The sequence below is a fragment of the Sus scrofa genome, chromosome 12, assembly GCF_000003025.6.
Source record: "Sus scrofa isolate TJ Tabasco breed Duroc chromosome 12, Sscrofa11.1, whole genome shotgun sequence".
Lineage (NCBI taxonomy): Eukaryota > Metazoa > Chordata > Mammalia > Artiodactyla > Suidae > Sus > Sus scrofa.
The window spans coordinates 37,602,262-37,620,325 of record NC_010454.4 but is presented as its reverse complement, the minus strand read 5'-3'; the positions used below and the strand labels follow the sequence as shown (position 1 = coordinate 37,620,325).

Genomic DNA, 18,064 nt, shown 5'->3' with positions numbered 1-18,064 from the left:
ATGGAAGCTGGTCAGATTCGTTTCTGCTGAGCCACGACAGGAACTCCCCTGTATTTTTTAATGTACTCAAAAGCATCAATTACTTTTTTTTCTCCTGGGTGTTGGTTTCATGCTTACAAAACCCTTCTCTATGCCAAGATGGCATTGCAGTGTTGGCAAGATGAGTAACAGGATTTCATCTTCTATATCACTTATTTTTATAATATTTGACATTTCTAAAATTTTTTAATTACCTTAAAAATAATTTCTTTAAAGAAGAATTTCTTCATTTCCAACCGTAAAATGTTGACGCAGTAATTTATTCTGATACTTTTATGATCCTATTTGCCATATTTAAATCTTTAATTCACTTGAAATTCATTTTGGTATATGGTACAAAGTAGAGATCTAACTTTCCCCCCAAAAAACAAATTTCCCCCCACTTATTTATTTATTTTTCCTTTAGGGCTGCACCTGCGGCATATGGAAGTTCCCAGGGTAGGGGTTCAACTGGGGCAGCAGCTGCTGGCCTACACCACAGCCACAGTAACACCAGATCCAAACTGAGCCTTCGAACTACACTGCAGTTCACAGTAATGCTGAATCCTTCACCCACTGGGCAGGGCCAGGGTTGAACTCAAGTCCACATGGATACTAGCTGGGTTCGTTAACACTGAGGCACAACAGGAACTCCCCATTTATTTAAAATATAGCATTGTGGGAACTCCCTGGTGGCCTAGCAGTTAAGGACTTGGCATTGTCAGTGCTGTGGCTCAGGTATGATCCTGAGAAATTCTGCATGCTGTGGCCAAAAAAATAAATAGAATAAAATAAAATAAGGCACTGTCTTACGACTTTTTCAACATAATAGGTTCTCCTTACTTTATTTTTTGGCCAAACCCAGGGTATATGGAAGTTCCCAGGCCAGGAGCTGAATTTGAGCCACAGCTGCAACCTAAGCCATAGCTTCAGTAACAGTGGGTCCTTAACCCACCGCACTGGGCCAGGGATTGAACCTGAACCTCCAGTGACCTGAGCTGCTACCGTCAGGTTCTTAACCTACTGTACCATAGTGGGAATGCCACAAATTCTTAAATATGCTCTGGTTTCTATCTAGACTGTCTACTATGTTCTATAATCAAGTTCCCTCTTTGCTGGTCTTGTGCCAATATTATACTCTTTTAAAATATGTAGCTTTCTGGAGTTCCCTTGTGGTGCAGCAGGTTAAGAAGCCAGTGTTGTCATTGCAGTGGCTTGCGTTCAATCCCTAACCCAAGAACTTCCACATGCCACGAGCACAGTCAAAAAAAAAAAAAAAAAAAAAGTAGCCTTCTGATATACTCAACTATCTTAAGTATTGTACATCTTAAAAAATTTCTTTGGGTCATTTATTCTCATGTAACTAATTCCTCCATATAAGTATCTTATTTAGTCAGTTTTCTATATCCAATAAAATTCTGAGATTCTGATGCAAGTTGTAATAAATTCACAGCTTAAACTGAGTTGACATAATATATTACTTTCCCATCCAGATACATGGTATGGTTGGCTATTTATGTTCTTTAATGCCCCACTCTCCCCAAAAAAGTTTTTTTGCTCTCAATTTATTAGTCCTAAGAGTTTTGTTTTGTTTTGTTTTGTTTTTTGGTCTTTTTGCCTTTTGAGAGCCGCTCCTGAGGCATATGAAGGTTCCCAGGCTAGGGGTCTAATTGGAGCCGTAGCCACCGGCCTACGCCAGAGCTACAGCAACGCGGAATCTGAGCCGCGTCTGCGACCTATACCACAGCTCACGGCAACGCCGGATCCTTAACCCACTGAGCAAGGCCAGGGATCAAACCCGCAACCTCATGGTTCCTAGTCAGATTTGTTAACCACTGCGCCACGACGGGAACTCCTATTAGTCCTAAGGGTTTTTTTATGTGAAAAGAATATTAACCCTTTGGCTGTCAAATATATTGCAAGAATTTTTTTTCAATTTGTTACTAGCCAATTTTAAAAGATAATCAGAATACTAATTGAGGCTATATACAACTAAGAATAGAAATAAACACTGAAAAAGAAAAAATTAAGTCAACTCTAATACTAAATCAGGCATTAATTCATAAGGTTTTCACCATGAGACTCATACAATAATAATTTTTAAAAACCCAAATTATCACGTTTAAGCCCGAAAAAAATAAATAGAACACATTACACAACAGCACTCCATGTTGTCAAAACTTAACTCTATCATGAAATTTCCATTATGGCTCAGAGGTAACACACCCAACTAGTATCCATGAGGACGTGGGTTCGATCCCTGGCCCTGCTCAGTGCGTTAAGGATTCAGCATTGCCTTGAGCTGTGGTGTGGTCACAGATGCAGCTGGGATCCCAAGTTGCTACGGCTGTGGCATAGGCCAGTGGCTACAGCTCCAATTCGACCCTTAGCCTGGGAACTTCCATATGCCTTAGCTATGGCCCTTTAAAAAAAAAAAAAAAAAATTAACTATATCACAAATTCTATAATCAGAACAGGACATAAAATAGACCGTTCAGCCATTGCAATAAAAAGAAAAGATAAAACTTCATTCCCAGAAAAAACCAGCCCTTTACTCTTTCACTCTATTTGCTTTCACATGGTATAAAATTTTACAATTCTTTCTATTCACTTTATCTACCTTTTTTTTTTGGCCACACCTACAGCACAGGGAAGTGCCCAGGCCAGGGATTGAAACTTGGGCCACTGCAGTGACCAACGCCATAGCAGTGACATGCTGGATCCTTTAACCTCTAGGCCCCAGGGAACTCCATATTCACTTTATGTACTTTCGTACCTAAACTGTAAATGCCTCTGGAGGAAAACCATTCTGATTCAAAGACATTATTCTAGGGCACTATTTTATTTAACAATCTATACATCCCATCAATTTAAAATAAAAAAAAAACATATTTTTAGGGAGTTCCCATTGTGGTGCAGCGGAAACGAATCTGACTAGGAAGCATGAGGTTGTGGGTCTGATCCCTGGCCTTGCTCAGTGGGTTAAGGATCTGGCGTTGCATCGACCAGTGGCTACAGCTCCGATTAGACCCCTAGCCTGGGAACCTCCATATGCCTCAGGTGCAGCCCTGAAAAGACAAACAAACAAAAACATTTTTAGTAAGCTTCCCTTCTTACATATCTTATTAGCAGCCATTTCCAATTTCTATTTAGCCTTCCTACAAAAAGCCACCATTATCCCTTACTCTCAGCAGATGATCTTACCTCCTAATTCATAATAACCATTCTTTGCAAACTTACCTATGTTAATACTTTATGCCTTTAACTCTTTGTGTGTGTACGTGTGCATGTGTGTGTGTGTGTGTTTTAGGGCTGCCCCCGAGGCATATGGAGGTTCCCAGGCTAGGGGCTGAATGGGAGGGAGCTGCAGCCACTGGCCCTCACCACAGCCGTAGCAATGTCAGATCCGAACCATGTCTGCAACCTACACCACAGTTCCCGGCAATTCCAGATCCTTAACCAACTGAGCGAGGTCAGGGATCAGACCTGCGTCCTCATGGATGCTACTCAGATTCGTTTCCATTAAGCCACAGTGGGAACTTCACCTTTAACTCTTTCCATCTGATCTTAGAGGAAAAGTATTCGTTTCTGTCTTTTTAGGGCCGAACCCGCAGCATATGGAGGTTCCCAGGCTAGAGGTCATGCCAGAGCACAGCAACACAGGATCCGAGCCAGGTCTTCGATCTATACCATAGCTTGACAGATCGTTAACCCACTGAGCAAGGCCAGGGATCGAACCCACGTTCTCATGGATACTAGCCAAAACGGGAACTTCCAAAGTACTCTTTCCTCAACTCCAATTTAAGACTGATAGGCTCATTAAACATAAATATATTTATACATGTATTCTAACATTCTAACAACATTCACATTTGACCCTTTCTACATATCAATACCTCTCTCCGTTCCCTTCTTAGGGAGTAGTCAACATGCCTATTTCTCACCTCCCTTTCATTCCACAAGCCAGTCTCCTAAAGCTTTATGACTGTGCCGTCACCTGAAGCTACTGACAAAAATTAATAAAGTGACACTGGACTACGATGAATTGGGATGGGGGAATTTTATACTAGTATATTTTGTCTATGACCATGCCTGTTGATGGAAGTTGGGATGTCTGAAGGGATCTGATTATGAGTTTCTTCTGGGCTCTAAAGTGGAGAAAACTGGAAATTATAGACAGTAAGCAAGAAAGCAAGAACTAAATATTAGGTATGAGACCTTGATTAAACTACTTAACTTTCTCACCTATAAAACAGGGTTATGCCCTACTTTATAGTTTAACTGTCAGGATTAAACAAAGTAAGTGTATAAAAGCACCTACAGTTCCAGGCACACGCCCTCACTTTAGCACAGTGCCACATTCCCAACAGGCATACAATTATTAAAGAGTAAAAATGTACCAAAAAGACACCATATTAAAACATTGTGGACTACGTGCAACAGAAAATGTGGCAAAAGCACCACCTGCTCATATTCACTATTAATAATCTTCAAACGAAAAGCTTCAGTTAGAAGCAAAAGTTACTAGAAGATATCCAAGTACTTTGAAGGAAATCAACCACTAAATGTACTGTTTAAATTTCCAATGATTTTTTCTTTCCTAAAAAAAGTAAAAGATTACATACAATTTAATAAAATGAGTAGAGTTAGCACACGCGCAAAACTGCAGTTTCCCAGGTTGAGAAAGAAATCTAATCATCCTTCCTGGGAGGAACAAATCTTAAATATACAAAATGTCCTTAGACTAAAGTAAGTCAATGTATCAAAGGGGTTTGGAATAAAGGGAGATTTTTCTCTAACCTCTCCTCCCCGCCCCAAATAATAATATAAATGACCAAACTAAATATTCTCCAAATACCTAGGAGGAAAAATTTTTAATTGTTCTAATTGGTGTAAAGCAGCTGGATTTAGTGAAATGCAGCAAGTCAGCTGCTTTCTGAAAAAATATTCCAGGGTGGAGGAAGCGGGCAATCTTCCCAATGAAACAACTGCCATAAAACACTGTACATATAAAATAAGAACACACACATCTGTTAAATATCAGTTTACAATATTCCAGCCAACTTACAAATCAAGAGGAAGTGTTTAGATCTAAAAGATAAATCACACTTTACTTCTGGTCGAATTTTGCATAAGTGGCTACTGGAGTTATCCACATGGATTCAAGGCAAGGAGGACTGAATAAGTCTACTGTTCACACTCAAATGTGGGGGAGAGGAAAAGGGAGGCTCTGAGTCCATAAAGTTCTCCTCCCTCTCTAAACACTGCAAAACTGTCCACGTCTAAAGACACTTACCCTTGAAACTAAACTCCTCAGAGACTGACTAGGAGACTTTTTCTGATTTTTGAGGGGGAGCAATTTAGGAATGCTGCAAGACTACAACTTTCAAATATATGACCATAATTTAAACTCTAATTCTAAAGGTCCCCCCCCGAAAGATTTTCCCCTTCAAGTAGTTTAGCACCACTCCCATATTAATAGAACCCCCCACTCAATCCCCACTATAAACAAAAACCAAAGCTTTAAAGAATATGTGAATAAGGCACACGACTACTTCCAATAATTCCTCAACTCCCTCCAGATTAGGAAGAAAAAGGTGAAACGAAGGAACACGTAGCAGAAAAAAACACTTGGCAAGGAGGGCGACGGGAGGAGAAAAGTAAGAAGGAGGGGAAAAAGAGCAAAGCAAAAAGTCCAGCTGATGCTGATACTTAATTGGGAAGGGAGGGCAGAAAATATCCCGAAGACACAGGCTAGAAGGGAAGAGCTGAGTGGGTCGAGGGCGCAATAAAGTCCACGCAAAAGGCCTATCCAAAGGGGCCCCACTGTAGGAGGGAAAAGCAAAAGGGGGGAAAGACTCATTTCTTAGACGTATCAATCAAAGCCAAGGGTTTGAGAGACAGAGGGTACCAGATGGGTGTCCCTATACTGGACTCCCCAACACCGTCCCAGATGTCTTGGGAGGCGATCCTGCCAGGAGGAGCAAGGGGTTAAACGCGGGGGGTTCGCGGACGTGGAAGGGGGTGCGGCCCCAGGGGCTGCGGCAGGAGGGCAGAGAGCAGGCCCACGGTCGGTAGCCCACCGTCTGTACCTTGTAGTAAACATCGAACTGGATGTTCTCGGGCAAGGAGCGGATGTCTCGGCGGGAGCGGATGTAGTTATCCACGACAGCGGAGATGGCGGTGTTGTAGAGAGTCTCTGGGATCCACTCTAGTTCCACGGCCGCCATCTTCCTTCCCTCCTCCTCCGCCTCCTCCGCCTCCTCCTCCCGAAGGCCCCCGCCTCCCTCCGTAGCGAACCCCTCTGCGGCCCCGGAGGATTCGGAAAGACGGCGTTGGCCACGCGGGCACACGGCAGAAGGGCGCGGCCGCCCTGGCTCCTCCGGGTGAGCTGGGGGCGGTGGCAGCGGGCGCAGGCCCGTGTGCAGAGCTGGCCAAAGAGCCGAGACCAGGCGGGCCGAGGCCTCACATTCCGGATTTGAGAGCAGCCCGGGGTCCGTCCCAGCGCCGATCTCTGCAGGGGCGGGGCTGCGTGTGCGGCGTCATGACGTCAGCGCACGCCTACGCGCTGGAGGGAAGGAATGCGGCAGGCAAAAACTTGGGAAGCAAACAGCGGTGATCCCGCCTACGGGGACGTATTTTCCTAGGGGCCGAAGTTGGGTGGATGAGGGTAAACGTTTTTCACCCGGACGAGTTAAGACAGGTTTTTACCAGCTCCTTCCGAATCACTGGCTGCATCAGTCCTTTCAGCCAATCCTGCCTCCAGACTTCTTAGGCACGGAACCTTTCGAGCTCAGATAAAAGTTTGGAGGCCCAATCATCAGTCCATTGAAAATGATGCATGCAGGGAATTCGCATACTCTGGAAACCCGCCTTTAGACTCTGGTCCCTAAGTCAAGTTAGGAACCTTCGACTTAGGGGCTAGGGATCAGGATGGCAGGAAGACTTGCATTGTGTCACCATTTGCAGTGTTCGAATTCATGGTTCTTTTTCTAAATGAAACTTATTCTCCACCCCCCTAACCCCCAAAAAGGAAAAAGAAATGCTTTAGAATTTGGTGAGAAGGTTAGCCAGATTACAGAATTACAAATAGTGGTAAGAAAAAAAGGACTAAATGGTGGTTGCAATATGACTTAGTGGTGAAACAGAAATTAAGATTTCAACTTTCTCCTCTAGTTCTAGTCCCAGCCTCAGGGGATTGTTGGATAATTGAGTGTACATGTTTCACCTCCCTTCCATTCTCAGCCTGAATGTCTGCTACTTATGTAACTTAATTTTCCATGTCTGTGACTTCAAGAACTTCATGCAACATCTTTCTGCTCTAGGAATTTTTTTTTTTTTCTTTTCCTTTTAGGGCTGAACCTGTGGCCTATGGAAGTTTCCAGGCTAGGGGTCGAATCCGAGCTGCAGCTGCCACACTACACCACAGCCACAGCAATGCAGACGAGGCTCAGATCCAACATTGCTGTGGCTGTGGCATAGGCTGGCAGCTACAGCTCGGATTCGACCCTTAGCCTGGGAACCTCCATATGCCACAGGTGTGGCCCTAAAAAGACAAAAGAAAAAAAAAATCTGGATCTTTAACCCACTGAGCAAGGCCAGGGACAGAACCTACAGCCTCATGGAGTCTAGTCTGAGTCATAACTGCTGAGCCACAACAGGAACCCCTGCTCTAGGAATTTAACAAGGAAACCACTGGCCATTATTGGTGACACGGTCAATCTCATATTCATGCAATCGTTATGTAAAACCTGAAAACAATGATAATAATAATGTGCGGACGTTAAAGCTAAAAGAATTGGAAGTGGTTCTTCCAGTTCACCCTGGTATTTCAAGGTTAAATAGTTAAATCATTGGTAAGAAAGAAAGAAGAAAACATGTTTAGTCCTCTTTTCAGTCTATACCAGTTCTTACTCTGTACCCATGAACATGGGAAAGCTATGGTTAGCCTTATGGTAGAGTGCCAGAATTAGCAAGTAAAAAAAATACAAATGCTCAACTACATTTTTTTCTTTTTTTTTGGTCTTTTTAGGGCCACACCTGCAGCATATGGAGGTTCCCAGGCTAGGGATCTAATCAAAGCTGTACTGCCAGCCTACACCACAGCCACAGTTAGTGTGAGATCAGAGCCAAGTCTGCAACCTACACCACACTGCTCACAGCAACACCGGATCCTTAACCAACTGAGCAAGACCAAGGATCGAGCCCACGTCCTCATGGATACTAGTCTGATTCGCTAACCACTGAGCCATGACAGGAACTCCCAAATTATAATTTCACATAAACAGCGAATAGTTTGTAGGGTTTTTGGGGTTTTGTGTGTTTGGCCGCACCCTCGGCATATAGAAACTCCCAGGCCAGGGATCTAATCTGAGCCATAGCTGCAACCTACCACGCAGCTGCAGGAATGCCAGATCCTTAACTCACTGCTTCAGGCTGGAGATGGAACCTTCCTCACTGCAAAGACAACTTATGATCCCTAACCTGCTGCAGCACAGCAAGAACTCCACGAATAGTTTTTTAATACAAGTGTGTTACATGCAATAGTTTTACCCACCCATTCTGAGTCACCCAAATACATAAGTTCCTTTAGCAAATCCTTTATCAAGAATTCTTGGGGAGTTCCCGTCGTGGCGCAGTGGTTAACGAATCCGACTGGGAACCATGAGGTTGCAGGTTCGGTCCCTGCCCTTGCTCAGTGAGTTAACAATCCGGCGTTGCCGTGAGCTGTGGTGTAGGTTGCAGACGCGGCTCGGATCCTGCGTTGCTGTGGCTCTGGCGTAGGCCGGAGGCTACAGCTCCGATTCTACCCCTAGCCTGGGAACCTCCATATGCCGCGGGAGCGGCCCAAGAAATAGCAAAAAAGACAAAAAAAAAAAAAAAAAAAAAAGAATTCTGGAGTTCCTGTCGTGGCGCAGTGGTTAACGAATCCAACTACGAACCATGAGGTTCGGGTTCAATCCCTGGCCTTGCTTAGCAGGTTAAAGATCCGGCGTTGCCGTGAGGTGTGGTGTAGGTTGCAGACACGGCTCGAATCTGGTGTTGCTGTGGCTGTGGTGTAGGCTGGTAGCTACACCTCCGATTCGACCCCTAGCCTGGGAACCTCCATATGCCGCAGGTGCGGCCCTAAAATGCAAAAAAAAAGAAAGAAAGAATTCTTTGACACAGACCTTTTGAGGCTGTTTCAACTTCTTCCCACAAAAAAGGCATAATTATCCATATATGATCCATGCAAATGTCACATGGGACATACTTATACTAAAAAATTATTCATTGTTCATCTGAAATTCGAGTTTCACTGGCCCCTGTATTTTATCAGCAACCCTACCTCAAGGCATTAATGAATTCCCTGAAATCGTACTAGGATATTGGGGCTGAATCAGGACCTGAGCTCAGGTCCTATAAACAGGTTACATTGTGTCAGGCACACATGTTGATTGCTATATGGACCTTAGGTGCTGCTGGGCAGAATGTGTCCAGATGAAGGATTCTCCGTGGTTGAAAGGGCCCTGGTGGGTAAAGGATCCGGCATTGTTTTAGCTGTGGCTCTGATTACTGCTATGGTAAGGGTTCAGTCTCTGGGCTCAGAACTTCCACAGGCTTGAGGACATTGTTCATTTTTTTTAATTTTTATTTATTTGTTTATTTATTTTTTGTCTTTTTGCCATTTCTTGGGCCGCTCCCACGGCATATGGAGATTCCCAGGCTAGGGGTCTAATCGGAGCCGTAGCCACCGGCCTACATCAGAGCCACAGCAATGCCAGGTCCGAGCTGCATCTGCAACCTACACCACAGCTCACGGCAACTCCAGATCCTTAACCCACTGAGCAGGGGCAGGGATCAAACCCGAAATCTCATGGTTCCTAGTTGGATTCGTTAACCGCTGAGCCACGTCAGGAACACCTGAGGACATTGTTTAAAAAAAAAAAAAAAGGAGGGAGGAAGGAAGGAAGGAAGTTAAAAAGTGTGGTGGACTGGGAGGCCCTAAGAACAGACTGCTCAAAAGGACAGGGCCCCTGAAAAACTGTTCTTTGTGAGGGTGAGGGAGTCAGAACCAAAGGGCTGACATTGGGTCAAAGGGGAGCACTGATTCCAGAATTAGAATCCATCTGGTGGCTGGGCCCTAGTGAACTGGCTGAATAGAGAAACTAGTGGAAACTAAGCCATTTTTGCTGTGGACTGCGCTCAATTGAGCAAAGAAAGTTTCCCCTTATACTCTAGAAAATCCCAGCAGAGCTGGGATTTGAACTCAATAATATATATAAACACTGCCTTTAATATTTTTTTAAACTTTTTTTGCGTTTTGGGGCCACACCCGAGGCATATGGAGGTTCTCAGGCTAGAGGTCTAATTCGAGCTACAGCTGCTGGCCTACAGCATAGGCACAGCAATGCCAGATCCAAGCCTCATCTTCAACCTACACTACAGCTCATGGCAATGCCAGATCCTTAACCCACTGAGCAGGCCAGGGATCAAACCCCCAACCTCACAGTTACTAGTCAGATTTGTTTCTGCTGTGCCGCATGGGGAACTCCTAACCCTTTTTTTTTTTTTTTTTGCCATACCCACAGCATGTGGAAGTTCCTACACCAGACATTTAACCCGTGCCACAGCAGCAACCCAAGCTGCTGCAGTGACAACACGGGATCCTTCCCTGCTGCTCCGATAGAGAACTTCTTGCCTTTCATATTTTGGATGATAGCATAGCGTCTGAGTTTTCAGTAGTCAGGATCAGATCATGAAGGGGCCAATGTGATGCTAATGATCTTGGATTTTATCTTAGAGATGATGGAGAGTCCCTAAAGAATTGTAAGCAAGGAAGTAAAAGGCTCAGACTTGTGTGTCAGCAAGACTACCAGAGCCAGAAGGTTTCAAATCCTGCACTCCCAACTACAGAAGGGAGGAATATAGAAGAGGCCTGGAAAGCTCTCATGGCCACCTAAACATTTTGGCAGACAGAAGTCCTTTGTATCACAAATTTATCCCAATAGTCCAGTAAATCCCCTTAAAACCTTGACTACTGGTAGCCTCAAATTTGGCAGAAAGCCTTCCACTATGCACTATGCAGAGTTATATGAGACATGAACTTGGTCCAAAAAGAATCCTGAAAATCCTAAAAGGCAATACACATTTTGATTTTTTTTTTTTTTTTTTTTTTTTGCTTTTTAGGGCTGCACCTGTGGCATATGGAAGCTCCCAGGCTAGGAATCAAATCAGAGCTATAGCTGCTGGCCTACACCACAGCCACAGCAATGCCAGATTCGAGCCGCATCTGCAACCTACACTGCAGCTCACAGCAACACTGGATCCTTAATGCACTGATTGAGGCCAGGGATTGAACCTGCATCCTCGTGGATATTAGTCAGTTTTGTTACCACTGAGTAACAACAGGAACTCCATATTTTGACTTTTTTTTTTTTTTTTGGCCACACCCACACATGTGGACCTGAGCCACTGCAGAGGACACCAGATCCTTAAATGGCTGTGCCATAGGGGAACTCTGTGATCTTTTTTTTTTTTTTTTTTTTTTTTTGGCCTTTTTGCCTTTTCTAGGGCCACTCTGGTGGCATATGGAGGTTCCTAGGCTAGGGGTCTAATCAGAGCTGTAGCCACTGGCCTATGCCGGAGCCACAGCAATGTGGGATCTGAGCCACGTCTGCGACCCACACCACAGCTCATGGAAAGGCCAGATCCTTAACCTGCTGAGTGAGGCCAGGGATTGAACCCACAACCTCATGGTTCCTAGTCGGATTCGTTAACCACTGAGCCACGACGGGAACTTCTGTGATGATTTTTAAGTTGTAGTTTCTCCCTTCGTCGAGATGCAAAGATCTAAGTACCTTGCTCTTGAATCTGCTTGCACTGTGTCTGCTTAGATAAATGGCGCACAGCTGAAGTGATGCTAGGTCACTTCAGCCATACAGAGACTACCCTGTTCTTCGGAACACTCACTCCTGGATTCCTGAGGCATCATGTCAAAAGATGGACAACCTGAGGCAACCATGCTCTGAGAAAGCCCAAGCCACATGGAGAGGCTACATGTCAGTACTCCCAGTTAGCAATCCCAGCTGAATGCAGCCTTTGAGTCATCCCAGCTCAAGCACCAGTTGTTTCAGTGAAGAAACCTCCAGAGATTCCTGCCATTCCAAGGCATCTGAGCTACCCTCAGCTATTCCAGTCTTTCCAGATGAGGGCCCAAGCATCAAAGAGCTGCGTGAAGCAAATACCCCTGCTCTGCTCTGAATCCTGACCCACAGGAATGTAATAAAATGGTTATTCATTTCTATCACTAAGGATGGGATGGTTATGCCACAGTAGATCTCCCCATTCCAATCCCCTAAAGGTCCCAGGAACCCATCACCTTAGACTCTGTAGTCAACCTGTTCCCTCTCAGGGCTACACCTCAGTAAATAAATGAATTCATTCAGGAGAATGAGACAATTCATAGCCTGTGTTGGACAATTTTCTTTTCTTTCTTTCTTTTTTTTTAATTTCCCTTTATTTATTTATTTATTTTTGTCTTTTTGCTATTTCTTGGGCCGTTCCCACAGCATATGGAGGTTCCCAGGCTAGGGGTCGAATCAGAGCTGTAGCCACTGGCCTGCGCCAGAGCCACAGCAACACAGGATCCGAGCCGCGTCTGCAGCCTACACCACAGCTCACGGCAACGCCGGATCCTTAACCCACTGAGCAAGGGCAGGGACCGAACCCACAACCTCATGGTTTCTAGTCGGATTCGTTAACCACTGCGCCACAATGGGAACTCCGACAATTTTCTTAATTTTGAGGATGGCTCTGCTGCATTACATAAAAGAGTGAACTGCCTAAACTTATAATAGAGCCTCAGAATGGAGACAATGATTCCTTTTTTTATATTTGTCTTTTATTTTATTTAAATATTATTGGACTATAGTTTACTTACAAAGTTGTGTTAATTTCAGGCATACAGCAAAGTACGTCAGCTGTACATAAACATATCCATTCCTTTTCAGATTCCTTTCCCATACGGATTATTATACAATATTAAGTGAATTTCCCTGTGCTATACTTGTCACTGGAATATTTTACATATAGTAGTGTGTATACATCAATCCCAACCCCCTAATTCATCCCCCATCCCCTCAATTTCCCCTTTGGTAAACATGTTTGGTTTCAAAATCTTTGAATCTGTTTTTTTTTTGTAATTCCTATTGTGTCATTTATATCAGATCCCACATAGTAGTGATCTCAAGATGTTTGTCTTTCTCTGACTTACTTCACTTAGTATGACAACCTCTAGGTCCATCCATGTTGCTGCAGATGGTATTATTTCATGCTGTTTAATATCTGAGTAATTTTACATTGTACTTATGAACCGCATCCTCACCATCCAGCCTCTGCTGATGGACACCTAGATTGCGGTCCATGTCGTAGCTATTGTCACTTTATAACTAGTGCTACAATGAACACTGGTAACATGTATCTTTTTGAATTACGGTTTCCTCCAGATATATGCCCAGGAGTGGGATTGCTGGATCATATGGTAGCTTTATGTTTAGTTTTTTAAGGAACTTCCGTACTGTTCCCCATAGTGGTTGCACCAGCTTACATTCGTACCAGCAGTGTAGGAGGGTTCCCTTTTCTCCAACCCCTTGGAAACAATGATTCTTGTCCTGAATTTGAAGAGTCTTTGTCAGAGCCCTCAAAATCTAAATTCACGTATTCAATACCCATCATCCACAGACCAACTGTCACATGGACATCATAAATAGAGTTATCGAGTCACACTTAAGGCACTTCACATCACATAGGCAAAATGACTGGGACTTATAACTCACAGCCACCAAAGAGCAGAGCAAGGCTTTGTCAACAAGTTCCTATAATTTCGGGAACAATGCAGATGGGAAATCCTGCCCAGTTCTCAATCCTCTGCACCATTACCCATATCTTCAAAAAACTCAAGAGTTTTTTGGACAGGTACATAAGTACTGTCCATCTTGTATTTATTTACTTACTTACTTATTTATTTATTTAGATTTTGTAGGGCTGCACCCGAGGCATATGGAAGTTCCCAGGCTAGAGAGCAAAATGGAGCTAGTTACCAGCCTACACCACAGCCACAGGAACGCAGGATCTGAGCTGCTTCTGCAACCTACATCACAGCTTACTGCAAGACCAGTTCTCCAACACACTGAGCGAGGCCAGGGATTGAACCTGCATCCTCCTGGATACTAGTCGGATTCGTTTATGCTGCACTACGATGGGAACTCCCAGGACTCCTTTAAATTCACCCTGCTTGCTAAATGTGGTTTCCTCTTTCCAAAATTAATCCAAACTGCTACGTGCTAGAATGCGCTCCCATTCCTTTTTTGTTTGTTTGCTTGTTTTTTAGGGCTGCATTTGTGGCATATGGAAGTTCTCAGGCTAGGGTGCGAATCTGACCTGTAGCTGCTGGCCTATGCCACAGCCACAGCAATGCAGGATCCCAGCTGCGTCTGCAACCTGTACCCAGCTCATGGCAATGCCAGACCCTTAAGCCACTGAGCGAGGCCAGGGATTGAACCCACATCCTCATGGACACTAGTCAGATTAATTTCTGCAGAGCCATGACAGGAAGTCCTGTTCTCCCATTCTTGATCTCTACTGTCCTTGTTAATATATGTAACACCCCCATTTGGCCCTAAGAGCAGTAGAAAATATAACCTATCATTTGCCAGTGCTCATTTTGGGGAAGCCCACTTGGAACCTGCCCTGTATGCAGTCTGCCTACTTACTCTGGCAATCAGAAATAAAGAATCAGGAGTTCCCGCTGTGGCACAATGGGATCAGTGGCATCTTGGGATTGCTGAGCACAGTGTGGTTAAGGATCTGGTGCTGCTGCACCTGTGGCATATCTTGCAACTATAGCTCGGATCTGATCCCTGGCCCGGGAACTCAATATGCCAATGGGGGGAGCAAAAAAGGAAAAAAAAAAAAAAAAAAAGGAGAGAATCAGTATGGAAGGTCTGAGTGGTTTTATATTTGTGCTGCTAGTGCTGGGCCAATGTATAGAATAGAGGCTTAAGGATCATTCTTGAAAAGACAGATGTAATCAATAATCAGAATACAATGTGAGAAATACTGGGATAGCGTTTGCACAGGATATTATGAGAGTAGTGTGAAGATAATGAGTTAATTTTGGATATAACAGTCCTGTAACAGTTCCAAATAGATCAATTTTCGGAGTTCCCGTCGTGGCGCAGTGGTTAACGAATCCGACTCAGAACCATGAGGTTGCGGGTTCAGTCCCTGGCCTTGCTCAGTGGGTTAAGGATCCCGCGTTGACGTGAGCTGGGGTGCAGGTTGCAGACGCGGCTCGGATCCCGTGTTGCTGTGGCTCTGGCGTAGGCCGGCAGCTACAGCTCTGATTAGACCCCTAGCCTGGGAACCTCCATATGCCGAGGGAGTGGCCCAAGAAATGGCAAAAAGACAAAAAAAACAAACGAACAAAAAAACCCAAATAGATCAATTTTCTTTTTCTTTTCTTTTTTTTTCTTTTTCTTTTTGTTTTGTTTGTTTGCTTGCTTTTTAGGGCCACAAGTGTGGCATATGGAAGTTACCAGGCTGGGGTGGAATTGGACCTACAGCTGCCGGCCTACACCACAGCCACAGCAATGCCAGATCTGAGCCACATCTGTGACCTACACCACAATTCACAACACCACCAGATCCTTAATCCACTGAGTGAGGCCAGGGATCAAACCCACATCCTCATGGATACTAGTCGGATTCATTTGTCTTTTTAGGGCCTCACTCACGGCATACGGAGGTTCCCAGCCTAAGGATTAAGGATCTGGTGTTGCCGTGGGTTAAGGATCTGGTGTTGCCGTGAGCTGTGGTGTAGGTCACAGATGTGGCTTGGATCTGGCATTGCTGTGTCTGTGGTATAGGCTGGCGACTACAGCTCCCATTAGACCCCTAGCATGGGAACTTCCATATGCTACGGGTGTGGCCCTAAAAGGACAAAAGATAAAAGACAAAAAAAAAAAAAAATGCAAAAAGAGACAGGATTAAGATGGCAGAGTAGAAGGGCTGGCGCTCACCTTCTCTCATAAAATCCACAAAATTACAACCAACTGCTGAACAACCTTCAACCAAACAGACTACAAACTGTTAAAAAAGATATTCTTCACAAGAAGACAAAGAGGCAGTAGGAGGGGTGATTACCTGATTAAGCAACCCCATACCTGCCATGTGGGCAGCCCACAGACTGGAAAGTAACCATATCATAGAGACTCACCTACAGAGTGAGAGTTCTGAGCCCCATGTCAGGTCACCATTGGAAGAAGGAGCCCCTGTGGCATTTGGCATTGAAAGCCAGTGGGGCTTGTGCACAGGAGATCCACGGGACTGGGGGAAACAGAGACCCCATTCTTGAAAGGCGTACACAGGCTTTCATGTGCACTGGGTCCCAGGGCAAAGCAGAGACTCCATAGGAATTTGGGTTGGACCTGACTGCAGTTCTTGGAGGATCTCCTGGGAAAACAGGGGGTGACTGTGGCTTCTTGTGGGGGAAGGACATTGGAGGCAAAGGTCTTGGGAATAATCATCAATGTGTGTTCCTCATGAGGTGGCTATTTTGGAAAAATCTGGCCCCACCCATCAGAGGGACAAGAATCAGCTCCCCCTACCAGTGGGTAGGCACCAGTCCCTGACATCAGGAAACCTACAGCAAGCCCCCATACCAGCTTCAGCCACGAGGGGGGCAGACATCAGAAGCAAGGGAGGTTACAACTCTATGTCTGCAAAAAGGAGACCATACTGGAGTTCCCATCATGGCTCAGTGGTTAACGAATCCGACTAGGAACCATGAGATAGTGGGTTCGATCCCTGGCCTTGTTCAGTGGGTTAAGGATCTGGCGTTGCCATGAGCTGTGGTGCAAGTCGCAGACGTGGCTTGGATCCAATGTTGCAGTGGCTCTGGTGTAGGTTGGCGGTTACAGCTCTGCCTAGTCCCCTAGCTTGGGAACCTCCACATGACTTGGGTGTGGCCCTAGAAAAGGCAAAAAGACCCCCCCCCAAAAAAAAGAAAAGAAAGAAAAGAAATAAAGACAATCTAAGAGAACTCTGGGAAACCGTTAAATGTACCAATATCTGTCTTATAGGGGTGCCAGATGGAGAAGAGAGAGAGAAAGGGCCAGAAAAAAAATATTTGAAGAGATGATAGCCAAAAACGTCCTAACATGGGAAAGGAATCACTCACCCAAATCCAAGAAGCAGAACGAGTACCATATACAATAACTCCAAGGAGGAACACTCTGAGACACACATTAGGCAAACTGACTAAAATTAAAGAGAAAATATTGAAAGCAGCTGGGGAAAAGAAACAACATACAAGGGAACCCTGATAAAGTTATCAGCAGGTTTTTCAGCAGAAACTCTGCAAGACATAAGGGAGTGGGACAATATACCTAATGCCCATCAACAGAGGAGTGAATAAAGAAGATGCGGTACATAAACTCAATGGAATATTACTCAGCCATTAAAAGGAAGGAAATAATGGCATTTGCAGCAAAATGGATGGACCTATAAATTATGCTAAGTGAAGTTAGTCAGTGAGACACCGACTTCATATGCTATCACTTACATGTGGAATCTAAAAAAAGGACACAATGACTCCTTTGCAGAGCAGATACTGACTCACGAACTTTGAAAATTTTATGGTTTCCAAAGGATTCAGGGTGGGGGTGGGGGGAAGGGCTGGGGGTTTGGGATGGAAATGCTATAAAATTGGGTTGTGATGATCATTGTGCAACTATAAATGTAATAAAATTCAAAAGAAATTAAATAAAATACATGCAAAAAAAGTGGAGCTCCCGCTGTGATGCAGTGAGTTGACTCCAACTACAGTGGTTTGGGCCTATGTAGAGGTGCAGGTTTGATCCAGAGCCCTGGCACAGTGGGTTAAAGGACCCAGCATTGCCTCAGCTGCAGCAATTGGGGCTGGGATTCAGTCCCTAGACCAGGAACTTCCATATGCCATGGGTGTAGCCATTAAAAAACAATGCAAAATTGTGAAACAAAATTG

At 44.6% G+C, this 18,064-nt stretch overlaps 1 protein-coding gene across 1 annotated transcript in view; it reads right to left on the bottom strand.

The window, feature by feature from the left end:
- APPBP2 (amyloid beta precursor protein binding protein 2) overlaps positions 1-6,556 on the bottom strand; it is a 64,941-nt gene extending 58,385 nt beyond the window's left edge. Inside the window, exon 1 of the mRNA XM_013981135.2 lies at positions 6,111-6,556. Within this exon, the coding sequence (XP_013836589.2) occupies positions 6,111-6,248 (138 nt within the window). The 5' untranslated portion in view covers positions 6,249-6,556. The remainder of the gene's footprint in view (positions 1-6,110) is intronic.